Below are 21,961 nucleotides of genomic sequence, written 5' to 3' on the forward strand. Positions count from 1 at the left end.
AAGAGGCCATGTTATTTGTCTTGTGCCAGGACTACGGGATGAATAATGTCATTCCACTGCTTCATGTCCTGGAACAGATGCTGCAAAATCTGTCTGGTTAGGGCACTGAAGAAGTGGTGACTACATCTCATTGCCACATGAGTGCAGTGGGGGCTGAACTGGAGGAGGAGGAGGACATTGGAGCACAAGCAGAGTCTGGTGAAATTAGTGGTTTTTCTACTCAGGTGACAGGCGAGGAGGAGCAGGAGCATCCAGAGGAGGTAGAAGATGAGGCAGATGACCCAGAAGCACCGTGGCAGTATACAGTGGAGATGGAGGCTGGGAGTGCCTCAGAGTCACTTGTGCAGATGGCCCGTAGCATGCTACTTTGCCTAACTAGTGACAGCTGATTAGTCAACATCTGGCATAGGCATGACTTTTGGCTTTCCACCCTCTTGGACCCTCACTATCGGTCCAAAATGGGTGCCTTTTTTCCAGCTGCCGAGAGTGAGGAACAACTGGCGTACTATAGAGTAATAGTGTGCAGACAGTTGGCTGCTGCCTACGTGCACCATTTTCCATCCTCTGTCAGGTCTGACCAGGGGATTCCAGGCAGTCATCGCTCACGTACTACTGCCATGGCTGCTGTGGGGAGATGGGGGTGGGTAGTAGCAGTAGCAGCTCCATCAGCAGCAGCTTGAGTCTGGAGTCGTTAATGAGCAGCTTCCTTTGGTGAGCCACCACCAGCAGCAGGACATGGAGCAACTTGCGGAGTTTGCAGTAGAGAAGCTGTCCTGCCCGGCCAGTAGTGGGGCATCAGAGCGGGTGTTCAGTGTGGCGGGGTCCATCGTTACCACCATCTTTACCAGGGACTGGAATTGTCACCCACCTCCACACTCTGCCACTTTCTGACCTCTTGCTGCTGCTGCCGCCACCTCCTCCATACTTTGCCACTGTGGTCTACCATGTTGATGCTAGCTCCAGAATTTGTCATTGTGCCACTCTCTGACCTCATGATGCTGCTGCCGCTACCTCCACATTCTGCCATTCTGCCACTCTGTGGCCTACAATGTTGCTGCCACCTCCAGAATTTGTCATTGTGCCACTCTGCGGCCTACTCATGCTGCTGCTGACTGCTGTCTCCCTGGAACACCCTGTGATTTCCATAATGTTGTTTTCACCCTCCACCACTCTATGACGTTGCCACTACTTTTGGTTTTCCCTTTCATTTCATCTGTCAAAAGAAATGAAAAGCTTCAGGATTGATAGCCAGAAGCAGGAGTGGATACAGAACACAGAGGACATGCAAATATCCCATTTTCTGGTCATCTCTGTTTTGGACCAACTCCTGTTTGTTTTTGGCTTTAGCAATACTGATGGATTATTGACCGATTGAAAGCGGACACTGACGGATGTAAAGACATCAGTGATGTCAATGCAAAATTCAATTACTTCCGACACCCTCTCCACTCTTTTGGGGGGTTTCTACATGTATCAGCGTTTAACAGGTTCTGTCATCATCTATGGAATCATCTGATGTCAGTGTATAAAGAGTGCACTCTTTGATGTTATAGTGGGATCTTGGCCCCTTAGCTCAGTCCTTTCGAGCTGGCACAGACATTACCTTGTCAGGCTGAAGGGCCTTTCCGGAGATATGGGCCTCTGACAAGCTACCAACGGTCAAGAACCAGGTATTTACAACACTGCTGCAGCTTTGTCTCCGTGCAGTTTACTTTATGGTCCGATGATCACAACGCGCGGTGGTTCACCTTCTGTGCTGCGGCCCGCGATCAGACCAATAGGAGCCCTGTTAATTGAGGGTGCATCCACTCACGATGAAGGTAGGCAGGGTTTTAGGTTTAAAAGGACGGAAGTGTTCTCCATCTGGCGCGGTCACAATGCCAGCCTGCAGTTAGTTGGTCTCCTGATCCACCATCGGGACCGGAGACCCGCAGTCATTTTTCAGGATATATGCCTACAGCAATCCCGTTTTCTCTCTGCATGCCATTGAGTGCTTAATTCCTGCCAGGTTGTCAATACAGTGGTGGGTATGAGCACCTTTGCACTTTAATCCCAACGTGTCAGGGACATTGGCGTTCTTAGGGGGCATGCTTCAGTCCAACAGGGACAGCTGTGGACTGCCCTTGTAAGGGCGGGAGTCAAAGGGGACCATATAGGGACAGTTCATCCTTCCCCCTCTGGAACACCCGATTTCCAGCCCGTTGTATGTTTACGCCGAGAACGGTAAGAGAGTTCTTTTCTAATTACCCTTACCTGGATGTTGCAATTATACTTTTATGTTGGAGTAATTTACTTCTGCATTGAGGTAATTGTGTTACATTAATGTATATTGGGCACGTGACCAGTGTGTTTTTTTAAATGTCTTTTGAATTAAAAGTTATATTTTAATTTTTCTAATACTCATTCCCACTTTTGTGCTATTGTTTATATGACTGATAGTTAGTTCATTCAACCATTGTTCGGCTGTTTTTATACTCCCAATGACACTGTCACAAAATTGGAAAGACATTCCTGGCTGGTGGGGAGCATTGGAAGATATGACGATCAGGGAGCTATTACATAAGACTCTGCACACGTTATATGCGGCTTTAACAACCAAACTACAGGACAAAGTCCCAATTCAATTTATAACCTTACTTACAATCTGCATGTAAAGCATTTACAAGGAAATATGGCCCCCTTAGAACAGCCAAGCCATTTGAAATTGCTACGGCAGTGGGTGCAGCGAAAGCCACTACCATATCGTGTATATATATGATTGTATGTTGGCAAACAGAACTCTGCCGGACCCGATGTACTTGTCGGCCTGGGAGGAGGAGCTGAGTATTAAATCGTCTGGCAGTGACAGAAACTGGATTCTCAATCATTCATATGGATTCTCTAGATGCGTGAGATTACAGGAGAGCCATTTTAAATTGTTGGCAATGTGGTATAAAACACCAGAGGTATTACAAAGATGGGGTCTTCACCCCACAGGACAATGTTGAAGATGTAATAGGGCAAACAGTTCCTTTGTACATATATGGTGGCAATTCCCCCAGATCTCTACGTTCTGGTTAGACATACAAAAGGAAATTGGAGAAATTTTCGCTCCCAATATGAAAATAGACCTACCCCTCATATGCCTAGGCTTGTCCCCGGGGCGTCTGCGGCTGTCCGCGGCCAAACTGGTTACACACCTACTGGCTGCAACCAAGTCCCTTATACTTCTATATTGGTTGAGGAAAATAGAGAGAAAAACACATGCGCCCCCCCCTAGTGCAATATGTTACTTATAGAGATTAGGTGTTGTATGCAACACACAACCACGCCAGGCAGGAGCACACTCCGGACCAACAACTCCCTGTTGGTCAAGTGACCTACTCATCAGCTTCTCCTGACATCCCTGTTGCACAGTATCTTTCACGGACCTGATGAAGGGGGTGGACCACCCCCGAAACGCATAGTCCATTTTATTACCTGAATAAAATCTTTTCAAACCCAAGTATATGTTGGATCATCCTAACTTTGGGAAGCGCGTCTTACACTAACCCGGCTATTTTACTACCATACCTCTACGATATATTGGTTGAGGACGGACACACCACCACTAGACAAATGGAGAGAAAAAGCCACCCAGATCTGTAGAATGGAGGAACTATCCAGCTGGTCCAAACATGCCCACGAACACTTTAACTAACAAACTATGGTCCCTTTGGTTGACATACATCATGAAGAGGCAAACCAGCGCACCAGCTGATACGAGCGGTAACTGAAAGGAGCTGAGTAGAAGTAAGGAGCTGACACACAACCAGGAATAGCACCTGTAACACCAATAACACCCTTGTTTCTCTTCCTATTTCCCTCCGTGTTACTGTTTTCTTTGCTTAAATAAAAGCAATACAATCGATTTACTGTTCAATTCTACTGCCATGTACTGGTGAATAAGAATTCTTGTCGGAATAAGCTACAGCTAAAGTGATATCTTGTGTATTTTACTTGTATGTCTTGTATTCTTCATTCCAATGTAATTATAGAACACTGTATGTGTTCCCATGTAAACCTGTCATGTCTATTGTTCAATAAAAACAGAATTGACAAAAAAAAAAAGGGAAACAACATGGAGCAGATTTTCACAGACACACAATGCTGATGCCCCTGTTCAAATAATCCCTTATTTAAACATCTGTTTCAGCAGTGGCGTGACTAGAGTTCACTGGGCCCCAGGGCAAAATTCATAGCAGGGCCCCCCTTGATCCTAAATGTAACCACAGCCATTACTAATACCCCATAATAAAATAATATACTGGTAATTGCCTGAGACACACAAATAAAATAATAATCATTAAACTCCAGATCTATCAAACTTTAGCAGTTATTCCCAGTGGTGAACCCTGTAACGGAAAATAACGCCCAAACCACCACTTTTTCGCCATTTTACAACATAGTAACATAGCATACACTACAACATATACATAGCAAAAGTATAAATTTATTGTATTAACTCAATAAAACTTGTATAAATTTGGTATCTTTGTGATCGTACCAACCCAAATTATAAAGGAGACGTGTCATTTGGAGAGTAAAGTAAAAGCAGTAAAAACCAAGCCCACAAGAAAATGGTGCAAATGTGTTTTTTCCACTTTCCAGTCCACAGCAATATTAAATACTGGTAAGTAGGATTTGTTACGCAGAAAAAAGCCCCCCTCAGACAGCTCTTTACATAAAGAAATAAGAATTCTAGGTTTTTGAAGGTGGGGAGTAAAAAATGAAAACATAAAAACAAAAAAGGGGCAAGTCATTAACTTAATCATTTTTTTTCATTCATTTTTCTCTCTCCACCGTCAATAATCCATACCCTTTTCATTGTGCCATGTACAGAGCGGTATGAGGGCTTATTTTCTGCTAAAGAAGTTTTACTGCCATGTACTGGGAAGCTGGAAAAAAATTCCAAATGTGGTGAAATTGCCAAAAAGCGTATTTGTGTCACTTTCTTGTGGGCTTCGTTTTTATGAATTTCATTGTGCACTCCAAATGGTACATCTACTTTATTCTTTGGTTCGGTACGATCATGGTGATACCAAATTTATATAAGTTTTATTGTTTTTCAATACATTTTCAAAAATAAAAACAGTGTGTAAGAAAAAAATTGTTTCGCCATCTTTTGACGCTAATAACATTTTCATACTTTGCTTTATGTTGCTGTGCAATGTGTAATTTTTTGGTGAAATGAGCCGACGTTTTCATTGCTACCATTTTGAGGACGGTGCAACCTTTTGATCATTTTTTTATTGCATTTTTTATGTGGCATAAAATGGTGGAAAATGGGCGTTTTAAACAATCGGGCGCTATTTTCCGTAATGGGGTTCACCGCTGGAAATAACTTTTTTTTTTAAATCTGATATTTAGAGATACCTAGCATGTTTGATTTTTACTGTTTGTTACATTTTATATCAGTTCTAGGGAAAGGGGGGTGATTTAAATTTTTAGGTTTTTAAAATAATTTTTAAAATTTTTTTTAAACTTTTTTTTTTTACTATTTTTTTTTAGACCCTTTACGGTACTTTGACTCTAGATGGTCTGATCGTTCCTACCATATACTGCAATACTTCTGTATTGCAGTACATGGCATTTTTACATCAGAAAAATACAGTAGCAAAGCAGCACTCCTTTAAAAAGTATTTTTATTCCATCATGTTAAAATAGCGATGTTTCGCCACCTCTCTTTGAAGGCATTATCAAGCCTTTTGACATTTTTATATAGTATTCATTACAGTGAGCCACTAGCGTATGTTAACGAATCTTCAGAAGCCATGCAGCCTAGGGTCTGACAGAGGCCTGGAACTGTCATTGTAACTGATCGCTGCTCTCTGATAACATCCTGTAGAGAGATGATCGGAACAAAGAAGGGGCACCGCTGCCTTTTCAATGCTGCCGGCGGCATGCATGCTCAGAACTCTGCACACTCCGTCGCCCCCTCCGAGGCTGACATCTTTCAGGTTGGATCGGGGCTTCTACCCATTCACTTGGATTCAGTTTAGGCGCGAGACGCTCCCCGTCATCAAGAGATAAATTATCCTTAATGCCTCAAGAGGTATCTATTTTGACCCTCGGCATCAGGTAGGTATAAACTCCTAAAGCTGTAAGCTGTATACTTCTATTTCTTCTTCCCTTGAGTAATACTTGACTCTATCACAATATATATTGGCTGCTATACCCTTGACTATAGAGTGTGTGTTTGTTACTATCAATTATATAAACTATGTAATGTACTAATCCTTTGCATAATGAATTATAGACTGTTTTTTCAATTAATATATTCATATTTTTGTATATTCATATATTTAATCACATTATACTCATTTATTAATCAAGTATAGATTTATTGTACATTGTCCGAATGTTATTGTACTTAATTTATATCATGAAACTTTTTTTCAAAATATGTAATTTACATATGTATCGATGGGCACATTTTCCTCTATGTTAATACGATCCTGTTTTTTGTTTGACCCTTTCTTGTCCACGGGACAAAAATTCTTTTTATTATTTTATTTACACCGTTTACTGTATTTAGTCTTTTTCACTTGAGAAAGGGGTGCTTTTCCCCAAAACGCATTGTGATTTGAAGACCTGTTACTCAACAATCAAAAATGTTCTAGTTTTCACTTTTGAGTGTGCCATTCAATTAGACCACCCCCACAAGCATCTTTGTTTTTGAAGGACAGCATGCCAACCCTTTCATTTCTATGGGGCACATGTATCATTTGTTTTCTTTTGCCACTTTTAAAAGTTGGCATACCTTAGCAGTGCTATGTATCTTTTTCTAAAAAGTTGCAAAACAAAGAAAACATCTGTCTTTGAAAGATACATTTAGGAACACTGCAACAGAAACAACCAACGGCTAACTTTTTAAAACCTTGGCATAGTCACAAAAATACACCTAAAAGTCCCCCCCCAAAAAAAAAGTGCAAAAAAAAGAGAAATAAACAGTTCAAAATAAAAATACATGTCCTATTAAGTTCTTTTCAACACTTCTTTTTTTTCTCACTGATCCGTGATGTAGGGAAAATTATAGAGCCTGTCCTATTTTTTTATGTTTGCAGACAACAATAGATGTCTATAGGTTCGCAATAAAAACTGATATTTGTGTGCAGTCAGTTTTTTGGCACTGTCAATGCTGGGGAACCAGTTGTGTCTTTTGCGGATCCGAAATATTAAAGAAATAACAGACATGAAAAAATAAGGATGACAATACAAAAAGGACTACCTTAAAGGATCAGTATTCAAGTGCTTCAAAGTGCTTCTATATTCAGCACCGTCATGAACATTATGCAAGTTTTAGGTCAAAAATACAAACCCTGTTAAATGACATGTAACTTACCTTCTAGTAGAATGTCAATGACATCATTTACATTAAAGCTAAGTTCGTCGACATCTTGTCCTATGTATTGGTAAATGGCTCTACAGCGAGGTTCTACAGGTTTGACATTGGGTTTGGGCCGGCCGACTGCTGGTGGTGGTCTCTGAGTTACACTCTTTCTTCTCTGTGCACTTTAAAAGAAGATTAGGTAAAAAAGTCACATAAAATAACTGTTAAATAGATTTCTAAACTGTAAAAATGTGAAAGTACTTAAGAATGTAAAAAAAGGATGCTTCCGTATCAAGTGATCAGGGCACAGGTCTTCTGGGGGGAGGGAGCAAATAAGGTTGGACATAAGGAATCCATTGGGGTGATGGGCGCTGTATCTAATGAATCCATAGGGGTTAAAGGGGGTTGTACATAAAATAACCATAAGGGTGCTGTTTGGTATAATTTACTATGGAATATTTTAGGGATCAAGGGACTGTTAGTTTCTGAATTTATAATGCCGCCATGTGAGTTCACTGCAAAGGGGCCTACTGAAACCCTTCATGTGATGACATGCAGTGCCTATTGATCTTGCATTATGCAGGGCTAATTGACCTTGTCAGTCAGTGACTAGTACTCCATAAACTATGCCAGATTTAGGACTTTGTAGACTAAAGTGAATTTTGGGCATGTGCTAGCCATTGTTTCAACAGCCAGCACACATCCCCCAATCACTTTGATAGGCGATGCAGTCTATTATTTATGTCGCAAGTTCATGAGGGGCACTCACCCTCAAATTATACATGGGCAGCAAATAGTTCTTGCTATACTCCCTGTTACAATGGGATATAAATAATGGGGACCAGGGGTATTTGGTGAAATGGGAATAGGAACTATTTTACAGCAGGAACATTAAAACTTTTTTTCTATTTAAACATAAATACTCTTCTGTGTACAAAGCGCAAGAAAACTTTTACAAAATCTAGATATGATGACAACATGTTCCAGTGATAGTCAATCAGTCTATCCTGATGACATCAATGTCTGCTTTAGGTGCTGGATTGGGATGGGTTTGAAGGAAAGACCATTATGTGACCAAGGGCTCTCTATCGATTCGTGATGTTTCAGAAGGTTGTTACTTTGACTAAACCTGAACATCTACCTGGCCCTATAAACATCCAAAAAATAGATTTATTACACTTTTTGTAGACTCTAATGCTTTCTGCATACCAAGCCACTGCCTCTGTCCACATTCACCATCCTTATCCAAATTGGCACAGGAGATTTATATATCTTGGATGAAGGAATTGTCTGCAGAGACTGGAGGGACAGACAACATAGTTGGAAATATGGCAACTATAGATACTCTTTTGGAACACTCCTGGCTATAGAGAACTATTTTTATAGATAACTCCATCTTTTTCCTACTTCTCTTGGCCCCAGAGTGCAGACTTATGTCTCTATATTGTGTTGCCAATTGTCTATTGTGTGACCACTATTATGATTTTCATGACATCCTTACCTGAGTGAATTAGGTACTGTAAACCCTTATTAGTTGTATTATGTTTTTCTGCTATAATGAAAAATGTTGAATAAACTTTGAATGAAAATAAATGTATGCATGTACACCACTGGATCCCCATTTATCTCTAGAACTGTACTCCTATTTTAACCAGTTTGAATTGCAGTGATTGAGATAACTGAGTTCTGTAAGTGCCTCCCCATTAACTCCTTCCCGCCGATGCCCTTTTTCGTTTTTGCGTTTTTATTTTTCACTCCCCACCTTCAAAAATCTATAACTTTTATTTTACCATGTACACATCTGTGTTATGACTTATTTTATATATAACACATTACACTTCAAAATGATAATGTTTGATACTCCATGCCATCTACTTGGAAGTGGGCAAAAAATTCCAAATGCAGTGAAATTGGTGAAAAAATGCATTTGCGCTGTATTTTTGTGGGCTTGGATTCTACCTATTTCACTGTATGCCCCAAATGACATTTCTAATTTATTCTTTGGGTTGGTACAATTACGGGGATACCAAATTTGTATAGGTATTATAATGTTTTCATACATTTACAAAAATTAAAACCTCCTGTATAAAAAAACATTTTTGGATTTTGCCATCTTCTGGCTCTAATAACTTTGGTATACAGAGCTGTGGGTGGTGTCATTTTTTGCAACTTTTGATGACATTTTCTAAGTTATCATTTATAGGATTGTACAACCTTTTGATCACTTTTTATAGAATTTTTTATATTTTTCAAAATGGCAAAAAAGTGCCATTTTCGACTTGTTATTGCAAAGTGCTATTTTCTGTTAAGGGGTTAAATGCAGTGAAAAACCGCTATTATATTTTGATAGATCAGGCATTTTAGGACACGGTGATACCAAATGTGTTTATGATTTTTACTGTATATTTATATCAGTTATAGGGAATTTTTATGGGTTTTTTTATTATTTTTTTTAAACGTTTCATTTTTTTTTTTTAAGTTTTTACTATTTTTTAGACTCCCTAGCGTACTTTAACCCTAGGTTGTTTGACCGATCCTCATTCATTGCTGATAGCACACCATAATAAAAAAGTTAAAACGAGACAGCCCTGTCTTCAGCAGACCCGAGGCTGTCATGGCAGCGCTTCGCCGCTCCCTGATGACGTCACGGGGAACGACGAACCTTGACAAGATGGCGGCACCCATGTGTCTTCATCTTTTTGAAGCCACCGGTGGCGATCGGCGGAAAAACACCGGCGATCTGTGCTAGCACCAATCCTGGGTGTTACCGGTAAGTCTTTGCTGCAATAAGCAGCAAAGACTTACCGGCTATGGAGAGGGCTCAGCCCATGAGCCCTCTCCATTCACTTGCACCCGGCATGTGACATAATACTACATCACATGTCGGTAAGGGGTTAAACAAGTTGGAGGGTTCTTGCAAAAAATTCATACTCCTCCTCAGGATCTCTCTTTGAGGGGAGTAAGGGAATTTTTTATAAATTTATTGAATGGTGCTGCCAATGAAGTACTTCCCAACTGCATCATATTTGTTTTGGATGTCTGCTGGGGGTTAACAAGGAGAGAACTTTTTTATTGTTTTTATTGACATAAATCAATTGTCTACTATATGGAAGAAACTATGTAATAGTTTAAATTCATTATTTATGGAAAAAATTGTATGGGAAAAATTTTGTGTGGGTAGATGATTAAAGTGGGTCTTTTTGAACTTTTATATGATATGTTGTTATATAATATGTAGTCAACTTACCCAGCTACTCCTTGATCTGGTACATTAAGAAACTCCATGTTGTGGTCAGAAGGAGTGCGGCTTTTTTTAGAGGCAGTCTGTCGAGGAATAGCAGCTGTAGGCGGAGCTCTAGTCTGTTTCTTAGCTTGGCTGTATGTTGGGCTTCTTTTTTTTTCAGTATTGAACTGAGTAGTCCCATTTCTATGAAATCCTTTAAAAATAAGAATTACTTGTTTTTAAGCAAATTGAAGACAGGGCAATGCAGAGACACACAATAAAGGTTTTTTCATAAGAGGGGAAAATGATTGAGCATAGGACAAAGCTCTAGCATACATAGTATTTATAGTAACAATGACAATAATTATACTAAGAATACATCTCATCATATTCTGTAGCACTTTACAGGTAATAAAATAGTCATATATTGAAACAATAATAATAAGGGCTTTGGTTGCTATTTTAGTCTCTGCGTTAGTTTGCATCCTGGTATCAGCATTCAGTCAGGTACTCTAGTCCCTCAAGCCAGAGGCCCTACCACATTTTCTGTAGTGAGTTTCTCTGCAGGATGATATTGAAATCAATCAGTCAAATGAACCCCCCCACTATGTAGTGTAATCCTTTGAATTGAGTCAGCACTAAACTGCAGCAGTACTATACTCCAGTCATTGAATATAACTGCGATCATGTCCTCAGTTGGACAGTACTATAAGTTAAGAAGTTTTTGTTTTTTAATATGTCTGAGGAAATTATACTTCTGGGATTAACCCTTTCCATCTGTGCAAGTGAGATGCACACTTGTTTGTCTTCTAACTTGTATGTTGACTCTGACTGCTCTTGAACTGTATCTACCAAAAGTTGCCATAGCCATATGAATTTATTATTTGCCTGTGTTACTGCAACATATTATGTTTCTGCAGATGAAAGAGTTACAAAGGGTTGTTTTCTGCTAGTCCGTGGCTGATGGCACTACCTGTCATAAGAAACCGGTAACCAGCCCAATCAGCATGTTGGATTGTCATAAGAACCAGGATTAACAATAAAGCTTAATTACAGGCACCTGTGATAACTATCCAAGAAAAGTAGAGTATGACCGGCACTCGGAAAATTGCTTAAAAATTCAAGGCTTTATTCCATATCCATTAAAATCGGAGTGTACATTGCAGATAGCAGACGACCTACGCGTTTCGAATGTAGATATTTAGTTCTTATTCATGGTCTAAGACAATACTGCATGTGTTCAAACTTAAAAAGGCAGATAACAGGTGCAGTGAAGCTGTATAATTAGCGCACGCGCAGAGTGTCCTAAGCTTTGACTACTACAGCGCATGCGACTAAGTATAGCAATTGACATCATATACAGGGAATATTAGTTTCGTCCGGATATCTTTTTTTTTTTTTTTTTTAATTTGTTTTTATTGGCAGTAAGAGTACAAATAAAGAGCAGGAGCGCAGTCCTTGTAACATTGAGTACATACAGTCAAACATAAACCGTAATAAATGACAAAATATACCAGTATGCAACTCTTGGTGTACTTCTTCATGTATACGCCCCCACTCCCTCCACACTCTCACCATTTTTATGTAATTTTAGAAAACAATAACAAATATCTAATATATCTTCAAGACAACAGAGATTACTTTGTATGTGAGACAAGAAAAATCCATGTGAGCTACCTAATATAAATACATTGTATCCGTTCGGTAATTAAGTCCTTTAGGCATGCGTGTTTCCATCTGTCTGTCTGTTTAGTACCATCAGAAATGTGTTCCGCAATCCTTTTTTTCATAGATCGAATTGTGCTACCCACATATTGCACTTTACATATTGTGCATTCCGCCAAATATATCACAAATTTTGTGTTGCAATTAAGAAAGTATTTAATGTACCAGGATTTATTGGCATGAGGACTGGAAAATGTGTTGGTATTATGCATATATCGGCAAATATTGCACCTATTGCCTCAACATTTATAGGAGCCTTTGGTGCTAAGCCATGTACTTTGCACTGCACTGCTCTGTGAAGTGTACAGAGAAGGGGAAACTATGTTGCCAATGGTGCGTGCTCTTCGTGACACAAAATGGCATCCCTGACTCAACACCTGTCTCATATCTGAATCTGTTGTTAGCATAGGTAAATATTTCTTGATAATTGTAACAATTTCATTATATTGGGAACTCAAAGAAGTGGAGAACACTGGTTGTGATGTGTTAGTATTTTTAACACGGTCTTTAGTTGCTGTGCCGAACAACAGAGATTGACGGGTTCTATTATTGGCTATATGTTTAGCCCTATTTAGGGTGGAATCCCGATACCCTCGATGTCTCAATCTATTGGTAATAACCTGTCATTCTTTGTGAAAAGATGCATCCGCACTACAGCTCCTTCTTGCCAGTATATATTCGCCTACTGGCAAATTTTTGATGATATGCTGCGGGTGACAGCTGGATGCCTGTTGAACCGTATTGCCACTAGTAGGTTTGCGGAACATTTCTGTATCGATGCAATGTTTGTTAAGGTTCCCCTTTAACATAACATCCAAATATGGTATTTTGTCTTTATCCACTTCATATGTAAATGACAAATTGCATTGATTACAGTTGATATATTGAATGAAGTCGATGACGCTCTGCTTACCTCCGCACCATATGAGCAGAGCGTCATCAATATATCTGCCATACCAATATATAGATGTTCTAAATGGATTGGTCATGGTATACAGATATTCTCGTTCCCACCACGCCACATATATATTTGCCAATGATGGCGAAAAACATGACCCCATAGGGCAACCTTGGGTTTGTACATAAAATGTGTCATTAAATGAGAAAAAGTTATTACTCAGCAGAATGTGCGTTATTGACAAAATATACTGTTGCAAATCATAGGTATAGTCAGTATATAGTTTCATGTGTTGCTCTAAGGCTAGTAAAGCTTTGTCATGAGGTATGTTGGTATATAAAGACACGATGTCACATGTGACCCAGATATACCCTTCTTCCCATTGTAAGTTACTCAAAGTTTGGAGTACTTGTTAAGTATCCTGTAGGTATCCCGGTAACATTTTTACCATGGGTTGTAAATAGGAATCAAGCCACATGCTGAGGCGCTCTAAAAGGGATCCTACCCCCGATATTATGGGGTGGAGGGAAGATGTTTTTATGGGTTTTCGGAAAGGCGTGAAAGATGGGACACAATGGGTGTTCTGGAACCAAAAATGCAGCTTCTTTTTGAGTATATAAACCCAAGGATAACCCCCACTGTATATTGTGTATTAATGTTTGTCTGACATGATTGGTAGGATCGTGGGTAAGTATTGTGTAGATGTTGCTATCTTGTTGCATGATGCATTTTTCATACAGACCACTATCTAACACCACTATTGCACCGCCCTTATCCGCCATGCGGACTACAATATTTCTGTTATTTTGAAGATCTTATTTTTTTAAATCAAAACTTTTATTGCTTTTCCTTTATAACATGAATATGCACAATACAAATTTGTCAGTAGTCAATGTGCAATAATATAAATATACATTCAGTATAAACAAATATAACAATCCCCATACCCCCCCCACCCAACAGCTCCCTGGTCTGCCCCCTTTCCTTGATCCATACAGTCATCACGCAACCATTGTAGCCCTCAATAGATTTAGATAACTCTTACTGCCCCAGTATACTCCCCAAATTTAACCTGGACCAACCTCTCCGTAGTTCCTCAGTTGCTAATCCTGGAAACTCCACCCAGTCAAGCCACTGTTTCTCAAATTGTTTAAGGTTACCTCTTTTCTGGTACACCTTCATTTCCATCCACACAGTTTTGTTTGTCATAGCTATCACCTCTCCCAACCCTGGAGGATCCGCATCTAACCAGTGCCTCGCAATGCTTTTCCTAACTTGGTATAGAAACTTTGCCACAGCCAAGTGTTCATTCTGAGTCCCCTGTTGTCCATTCATACAGCTCAGTAGACCAACCTTAGGATCATGAGGAAGCCTTATGTTATATATCCGATCCATCAAGTCCTCTGCCTCCTTCCACAAGCTCTCTAATGCTGCACACGACCAAAACATATGCCATCCATCTGCCCTCTCTTCTTGACACCTGGGACACCGTGCATTCTCCCTCAGCCCCATTTTCCATAGGACATAAGGCGTCCTATATACTCTGTGCAGTAAAAACAGCTGAGACCTCCTTTGTGCGACATTCATAGATAAGACACTAGGAGAACCCGTCGCCTCCGCCCACTCATCCTCCGACAGTTCCCCAACTTCCTCCTCCCACCTCCTTTTGGTCTCAGCCATAGGATCTCCTAATACTTTGGAGAGAAGGAAACCATACATCAAGGAAATCACCCCTCTAGTCCCTTGAGTTTTGACTACGCTCTCCAACACTCCCATAGAGCTAATTTCTAATGAACCAGACCGGGCTTGTGTCTGTAAAGCATGTCTCAACCTCAAGTACTGAAAAAACCAAGACTGCGGCAATCCAAACTCATCTTTTAATTGCTGGAAAGACTTCAATACCTCATCAGAGTACAGCTGATATAGATAACACACCCCTTTACTACCCCACCTTTGCATATCCTCCAGCATAAACACTTCCCCTAAGACGGGGTTGTCCCATAGAGGCGTGTATTTAGTGTAGTTTTCTACTCCCAGTAAGTCTTTATATACTTTCCACACCTTCTGCAGCAACCCCAACGTTGGTCTAGCCCTAGCCATCCCCTGAAACCTCCTTGCTTCCAAAGCGGCTAACGGGCCCATGTCGCCTCCCAAGTGTAACAGTGTTTTCGGGCAGTCAGTCACCCTTTCCTCTCTGGCCCAACCACTCATATGCTGGCACTGGGCCGATAAATAATACACCCACGTGTTCGGCAATGCCAGACCGCCCTGGTGTTTGGGGAGCTGCAGTTTTTCTAGTCTAATGCGTGGAACCCCCTTCTTCCACACCAAGTCCCGAAACAAATTGTGAAATCGGCGGAACCAGTATTTGGGAATCCACACCGGGGCATTGTGCAGAATATAAAGCAACTGTGGCATTAGAATCATTTTAATTAGGTTAGTTCTCCCAAGGGCTGATAAGGGTAACCTATTCCAGACTAATATCTTATTTTTAAAAATCCCCAGTAACGGTTGCAAATTTAATTCGGTATATTCCTCTACCCTCCCAGTAATCCGGATACCTAAATACCTAAATTCCGTTACTATAGGAATATCTCCCACAAGAAGGGCCGGCAAAGTCACCTGATCAATCTTCATAAGAGCGGACTTAGTCCAGTTGATCATCAGTCCAGAATATCTCCCAAATCGTACAATCAAATCCAGCACCACTGGCAAGGTACAGTCCGTTTCCGTCAGGAACAGTAATATGTCATCCGCATACAACGCTATGCGGTCTTCCTTTGCCCCATACTGAAATCCCAACAACTCCTCACTTTGACGGACCATACAGGCTAGGGGCTCAATCGCCAGTGCAAACAGGAGTGGCGACAACGGACACCCCTGTCTAGTTCCTCTCTCGAGATAAAAGTTGTCTGAAATTACTCCATTGACCCTAATACATGCCACCGGCACCAAGTACAGTAACCGTACCCATCTAATAAATACCGGACCGAACCCCATTCTTCTTAAGACCGCCCAAAGGTATTCCCATTCAACACTGTCAAATGCTTTGGCAGCATCTAATGACAGTATAGCTCTTCCCACAGCATTATCAGGGTCTATCTGTAGATTCAGCATAAGACGCCTCAAATTCTGGGCTGTCGATTTAGATGGCATAAAGCCTGATTGGTCAGCATGTACTACCGACCCTATTACTTTAGACACCCTATTAGACAGCACTTTAGCTAGAACTTTCACATCTGACGTTAACAAGGAGATTGGTCTATACGAATCCACAAGTTGAGGGTCCTTACCATCTTTAATCAGTGCAACTATTAAAGCCTCATAACAGGAGGTTGGCAATCTCTTTCGTTCATAACTATTCTGCAACATCTCATGTAACTGTGGTAATAATATGTCCGCATACTCCTTGTATACCTCTATAGGGAGTCCATCCATACCGGGCGCTTTGTCATTAGCCATACCCACCACTGCCTGCTCTAACTCCTCCAATGTTATGGGTGCCTCTAACGTCCCCTTCTCATCCACCGTTAACCGTGGGATTGCAATATTCCCCAAAAACTCTGCTAATTGTGTTTGGGTATGAGTTGCCCTAGAGGAGTACAAGCTCTTATAGAAGTCTACAAACTGTTGCACCACTCCCATTGTGTCTGTTATCAAGTGACCCTGTGAATCTCTAATAGCATGCACAAAATTGCTATCAGCTCTAGCCCGCGCCATTCTGGCCAATAGTCGCCCTGTCTGTTCCCCTTCCGCATAAAATTGTTGCTTCAGGAACATGCGTTTATTATCCACCTGTTCTATGTAGTGTTTAGACAATTGCTCTTGCGCCTCCCTCCATTCGGCCGCAGCCTCCTCTGTACCCAACAAGATATATTGTTCTTCTTTATCCACCACCATGGATCTTAAGGACACTCCCACCTGGTGCGACCTATTCTTCACCCAAGCAATCTCCCCTCTAAACACACCCCGCAGGAACGCCTTCATGCCATCCCACAACACATCTCTGGGGACCTCATCCTTATTAATCTCTATATACTCCCGCAATTGGGCCGCGACCTTTCCCTTATCCACTAATTTAAGCCAGAACGCATTCATTCTCCACGGCATCCTTCTCTCATCCCTGGACACCACCCTACCTTCAATATGTAAAAGAATCGGAGAATGATCAGACAACATCCTAGGTAAATAGGTCACTCCCTTCAACATTGGCAAAACCCCACTAGTGCCCAGCACCATGTCTATTCTAGAAAGCGTGCCATGAGTTTGAGAGGCACAGGAATATTGTCTCACTCCAGGATTCCTATTTCTCCACATATCGTGAAAACCTACCTCCTCACACCAGCGGGCTAAAGGCGATAGTCCTCTTCCTACAGCCCCTCCTTCCCCTCTGCTGGAGAACCTATCCGTATCCCTATCCCACACCATATTAAAATCTCCCATCAATATTATAGGCACCTCTGGCAGTAGAGCCAAATTCTCCAGTATCTTGCGAAGCACCACATTCGAAAATGGAGGAGGTATGTACACTACCACCAAAATACAAACCCAATGAAATATTCTGCAATGTACTCCTACAAACCTTCCCTCCGCATCAGTAAAGGAGCTAAAGCATTGAAATGGAAGCGACTTATGTATAAGGAGACTAACCCCCCCTAGAATATGAAGTATGAAAGGAATGTACCCCATAACCCACCCATGAACCTTGTAATAGATGTACTGTATCCCTTGTCAGATGTGTTTCCTGTAATCCCATCACCAGTGCTGTCTGCTCTTTCATGTACGCAAATACTGCTCTACGTTTCCTTGCCTCCGCTAGCCCCCTGACATTCCAAGTCATGCATTTAAAACTCTCACCCATTGGTATCCTTAATGCTCACCACACCCCCTCCCTTCTTTAATGCACATACAATTTCCAAAGCGTGACTAGGCCGGAATAAATCATTCACACCTCCTATCAGGCAGACCAAGGAATTCCCTATCCCACCCCCACCCCCCCAACCAGAAACAGAACAAATGTTAACCTCCTCTGTAACCAGAGTCGGGGCTACTACATCTCGTCCGAGCCCCCAAATAATAGGGAACACACGATCAACGCGCATCCTATCTCACACTTAGCAAAAACACTGGGTATCACATAAGGAGCTCTGGCTCCACAGTATATAATAATGATCGGAGGTATCATGAAACATATAAGCATATAGCAATATACATTATATATATATATATATATATACATGTATACACATATACACCCCTATATACACACATAACACAGGAGCATAACCTAGAAAACACCCCCAACTATAACCTTAAAACGGCATTCAGCATAGGCCCATCACAGCAGAATCATACAACCTCCCGGGCCGGCAGTCCTAGAAAGGAATCACTCCGCTCCTCCGTCTTCGGCTGGTCTACGCAGTCTCTGCTCGTTAGCGTCCAGCCAATGTAGCGCTGATTGGGGGTCATCAAAGAAATGGGTACTCCCAAACGCCACCACTCTTAATTTTGCCGGATACATCATAGAATACTGTACAGCAACATCCCTCAGGCGTCGTTTGATATCTGTAAAGCGCATCCTTTTCCTCTGAACTTCGGCCGAAAAGTCCTGGAAGAAGGCAATCCGTGCCCCGTTGATGGTTATATCCTGCCGCTCCCTTGCCAGCCGCAATATTCGATCTCTATCTTTATAATGCAGCAATTTGATCAAGACAGGACGTGGTGGGCGACCCGGTGGTCCCGGCCGGGTTGGTACTCTGTGCGCTCTTTCCACAGCAAATAGCGGCGTTAAATTATGACTGCCAAACACATCTTTCAGCCAATTTTCAAAGTATTCATCCGGTCGTGCGCCTTCAATTCTCTCTGGCACCCCTACCAAGCGGACATTATTTCTGCGCAACCTGTTTTCCAGGTCGTCTGCCTTAGCTTGTAGGGCAGCTATTGCACGTGTATGCTCTCGGACATCCTGCCGCATAGGAGGGATAACCTCTTCCACCTCATGTACACGTCCTTCAATGGCAGTCGCCCTTTCTGACATTCTTTGCATATCATGTCTAAGCAGCAGAATATCCTCCTTTAAGCCAGCTACTTGACCAGCCAGCTTGCGTAATACAGAAGAGTTTCCCTGCACAGCTCTCAGCACTTCAGCCAGAGTTGGTTCATGTTCAGGGTCTTGAGGGCCCCTGTCAGGGCTGCTGCCAGGATCCATGTCCTTCCTCACATCCTCCCCAGCTGCTACAGGCTCTGGCTGGGAGTCCTCCACATCTTCCTCCCCACTGCTCTCCTCCCCCAGCACAGCATACCTGGAGCCCGTGGGGTGCTGTTCCTGCCTTGCAGCGCTCGGTGAAGGAGGCTGCCGCGGTGCTGCAGCGCCATGCTGGCTTCTAGCGAAGCTTCCCAGCCTTGCCGCCGTCTCCACTCTCAGGCCCGCAGCAGGACGCGCGCCGCCTCCGCTCCGGGCGCCATCTTGGCCGGACCGCTCAGCCGTTTTACCGGCAACACTCTGCCGCTTGGGGCCCATACCGGAGCCGAATTCAAATACCGGCGCCCTCCGACACTCCTAGGCCTCCGGATCAGGTGTTTTTTGGGGGTCACAGCGCACCTCCACACTGTATAGTCAGGATGCTGGGCCAGAGCTCTCTCCCCACACGTGCGGTCACATAGGCAGCTAGGACATGCCCCATTTTGAAGATCTTTTAGTGCCTTTCTTTGGGATATTGTGAGGTTATTTTTCGGCTTTCGTGAATCATTATTAAGTTCCTGTAAGTCTCTTTCTATCAATGTTTGAAACATGTCCATTTCCGGAGGTCTGGATCCAATTGGATAAAATTTATTGTTTTTGATCTGTAAAGATGAAATCTGTTGTTGTTTCGTTTTATTAGTTTCAGACAGGTGCTGTAGATCAAAAATGACACATTGGTCCTGAAAATTATGATTGGCATATTCGTTGTCATTAGGGTCATATTCATTTGATTCCGTCCTCTCTGTATTGTCTTCTCTACTCTCCTTTAGAAAGTGTCTTCTCAGGGTAAGTAGACGTACAAACTTGTTTACGTCCATCAGTGTCCGATATAGATCGAAATTCGTTGTGGTAACATAGTTTAAGCCTTTGCTTAGGACCTGTAACTGAGAATAAGTAAGTACATTTGCCGATAAGTTTAGAACTGTCAATTCTTCTGTTTCTTGTGATTGGGATTCGTTGCTCTGGTATTGTACTGTATGCCTATGTCTTTTTCCTGCGCATCCGGTACGTTTTTTGTTGCCGTTTTGGAATTTTTCTGTTGCTGTTGTTGTGCTTTGTAGTTTTTTGATTGTTTATCTTTATGTGTTTGTCTAGAAAAATTACTTCACTGTCTGAGTCCTCTGTAATAGCATCAGTAGACTCTTGTTCAGATGAAGTGAAGCCTACTTTATTAACATTTTGTTGATATTTTTTCTTGTTCGGATTTTTTAAGATGGAAGACAAAGTCCGTTTCATAGTCTCGTAGGTCTCTGTTAAATTTGTTCTGTTTAGTCTGTGTGATTGTGTTTTCCATATCCACGATATTAGCTTTTAATTTCGCATCAAGCTCTTTAAATTCTGTTTTATCCACATGGATTTTGAGGGATTCACGTATTTTAGCAATGTCCCCTTCTATAGTGGTAAGTTTTTCTTTTTCCATTACGATGTTTAATTCCATTAATTTGAGCGAGCATTCTGACAGAATTCCATTCCACTGCTTGGTGAAATCTTCATTATACACTATAGTGGGGAGTTTCTTTATTCTTAAGCCCCTCGGTATCATGGCACATTCAAGATATGACTGCAAAGTTGTATAGTCCCACCAAATTTTAACCTGATCCGACATCTGAATTTCCAGTTCTTGCATCAAAAAACGTATGTTTGAATTATCTGTTCCCTGTTTAGAAAAAATTTCGGCCGCTCAGTTTGTAACTAAGGGTCGTATGTAAGTCAGGTCTTCTTAAGTAGGGGACCGTCTGTACTTTTAATTTAATGTATGACCCTTTTTTTACAGCATTACTGTAATGTCTGGCCTTGTAACAGTGGTAACATCTAGTAATTTTCCTATTTCCTGCCTCTACTGTTCCTTGTTTTCCATAGGAAAGTTGATTGGTTTTTCATCTCTTAGGCCAGTGGTGGCGAACCTATGTCACTAGTGCCAGAAGTGGCACTCAGAGCCCTCTCTATGGGCACCTGTGCCATCACCCCACCGCAGACTCCGCCAGACAGGACTCAAGGCCTCTTGCAGTCCCAGGCAGCCCAGGACCCTAGAAAGAAGCTACAATGATAACCTAAGCTTTTTCTCCTTCTTTCTACTGTATTGGTGTCCTCAGGTGCCTATACAATTTAAACATGTGACAGAGCAAGGAGTAATAAGTTACTGTTTATATTGTTGCATCGGCACTTTGCGAAAATATGTTTGTATGGGTTTTGGATGTAGTTTGGGCACTTTGCGTCTAAAAGGTTTGCCATCACTGTCTTAGGCCATCTCTTAGTTTTAATGATTTCTTGAATCTTGTGCCCTTTGTCTTAATACCCAGGTAATTATTTATGCTTCCAAGATCATTGGTATTAAAACTTTTGATAACTCCTTAAGGACGTAGCCAGTTTAAAGTTTAAGGCTCAGCCCAATTTTTTGGATTCTGACTTGCGTAGCTTTATATGGTTATAACTTTTGAACACTGTTATTTATCAAAATGATTCTGAGATTGACTATTTAGGGGATAAATACCGTTTTGAATGACATTTTACATATTTAGCATC

The 21,961-nt window shown here is 41.6% G+C and overlaps 1 protein-coding gene across 2 annotated transcripts in view; it reads right to left on the bottom strand.

Annotated features, from left to right (window-relative positions):
• The window catches only part of LOC140066978 (unconventional myosin-If-like), a 255,331-nt gene that overhangs the window by 21,276 nt on the left and 212,094 nt on the right, over positions 1 to 21,961 (bottom strand). For both annotated transcript variants that reach the window (XM_072113886.1, XM_072113887.1), the window contains 2 exons: positions 10,599 to 10,788; positions 7,364 to 7,533 (listed from right to left, as the gene is read on the bottom strand). In XM_072113886.1, coding sequence (XP_071969987.1) covers positions 7,364 to 7,533; positions 10,599 to 10,788 — 360 coding nt within the window. The remainder of the gene's footprint in view (positions 1 to 7,363; positions 7,534 to 10,598; positions 10,789 to 21,961) is intronic.

The sequence above is a fragment of the Engystomops pustulosus genome, chromosome 1 (assembly GCF_040894005.1).
Source record: "Engystomops pustulosus chromosome 1, aEngPut4.maternal, whole genome shotgun sequence".
NCBI lineage: Eukaryota > Metazoa > Chordata > Amphibia > Anura > Leptodactylidae > Engystomops > Engystomops pustulosus.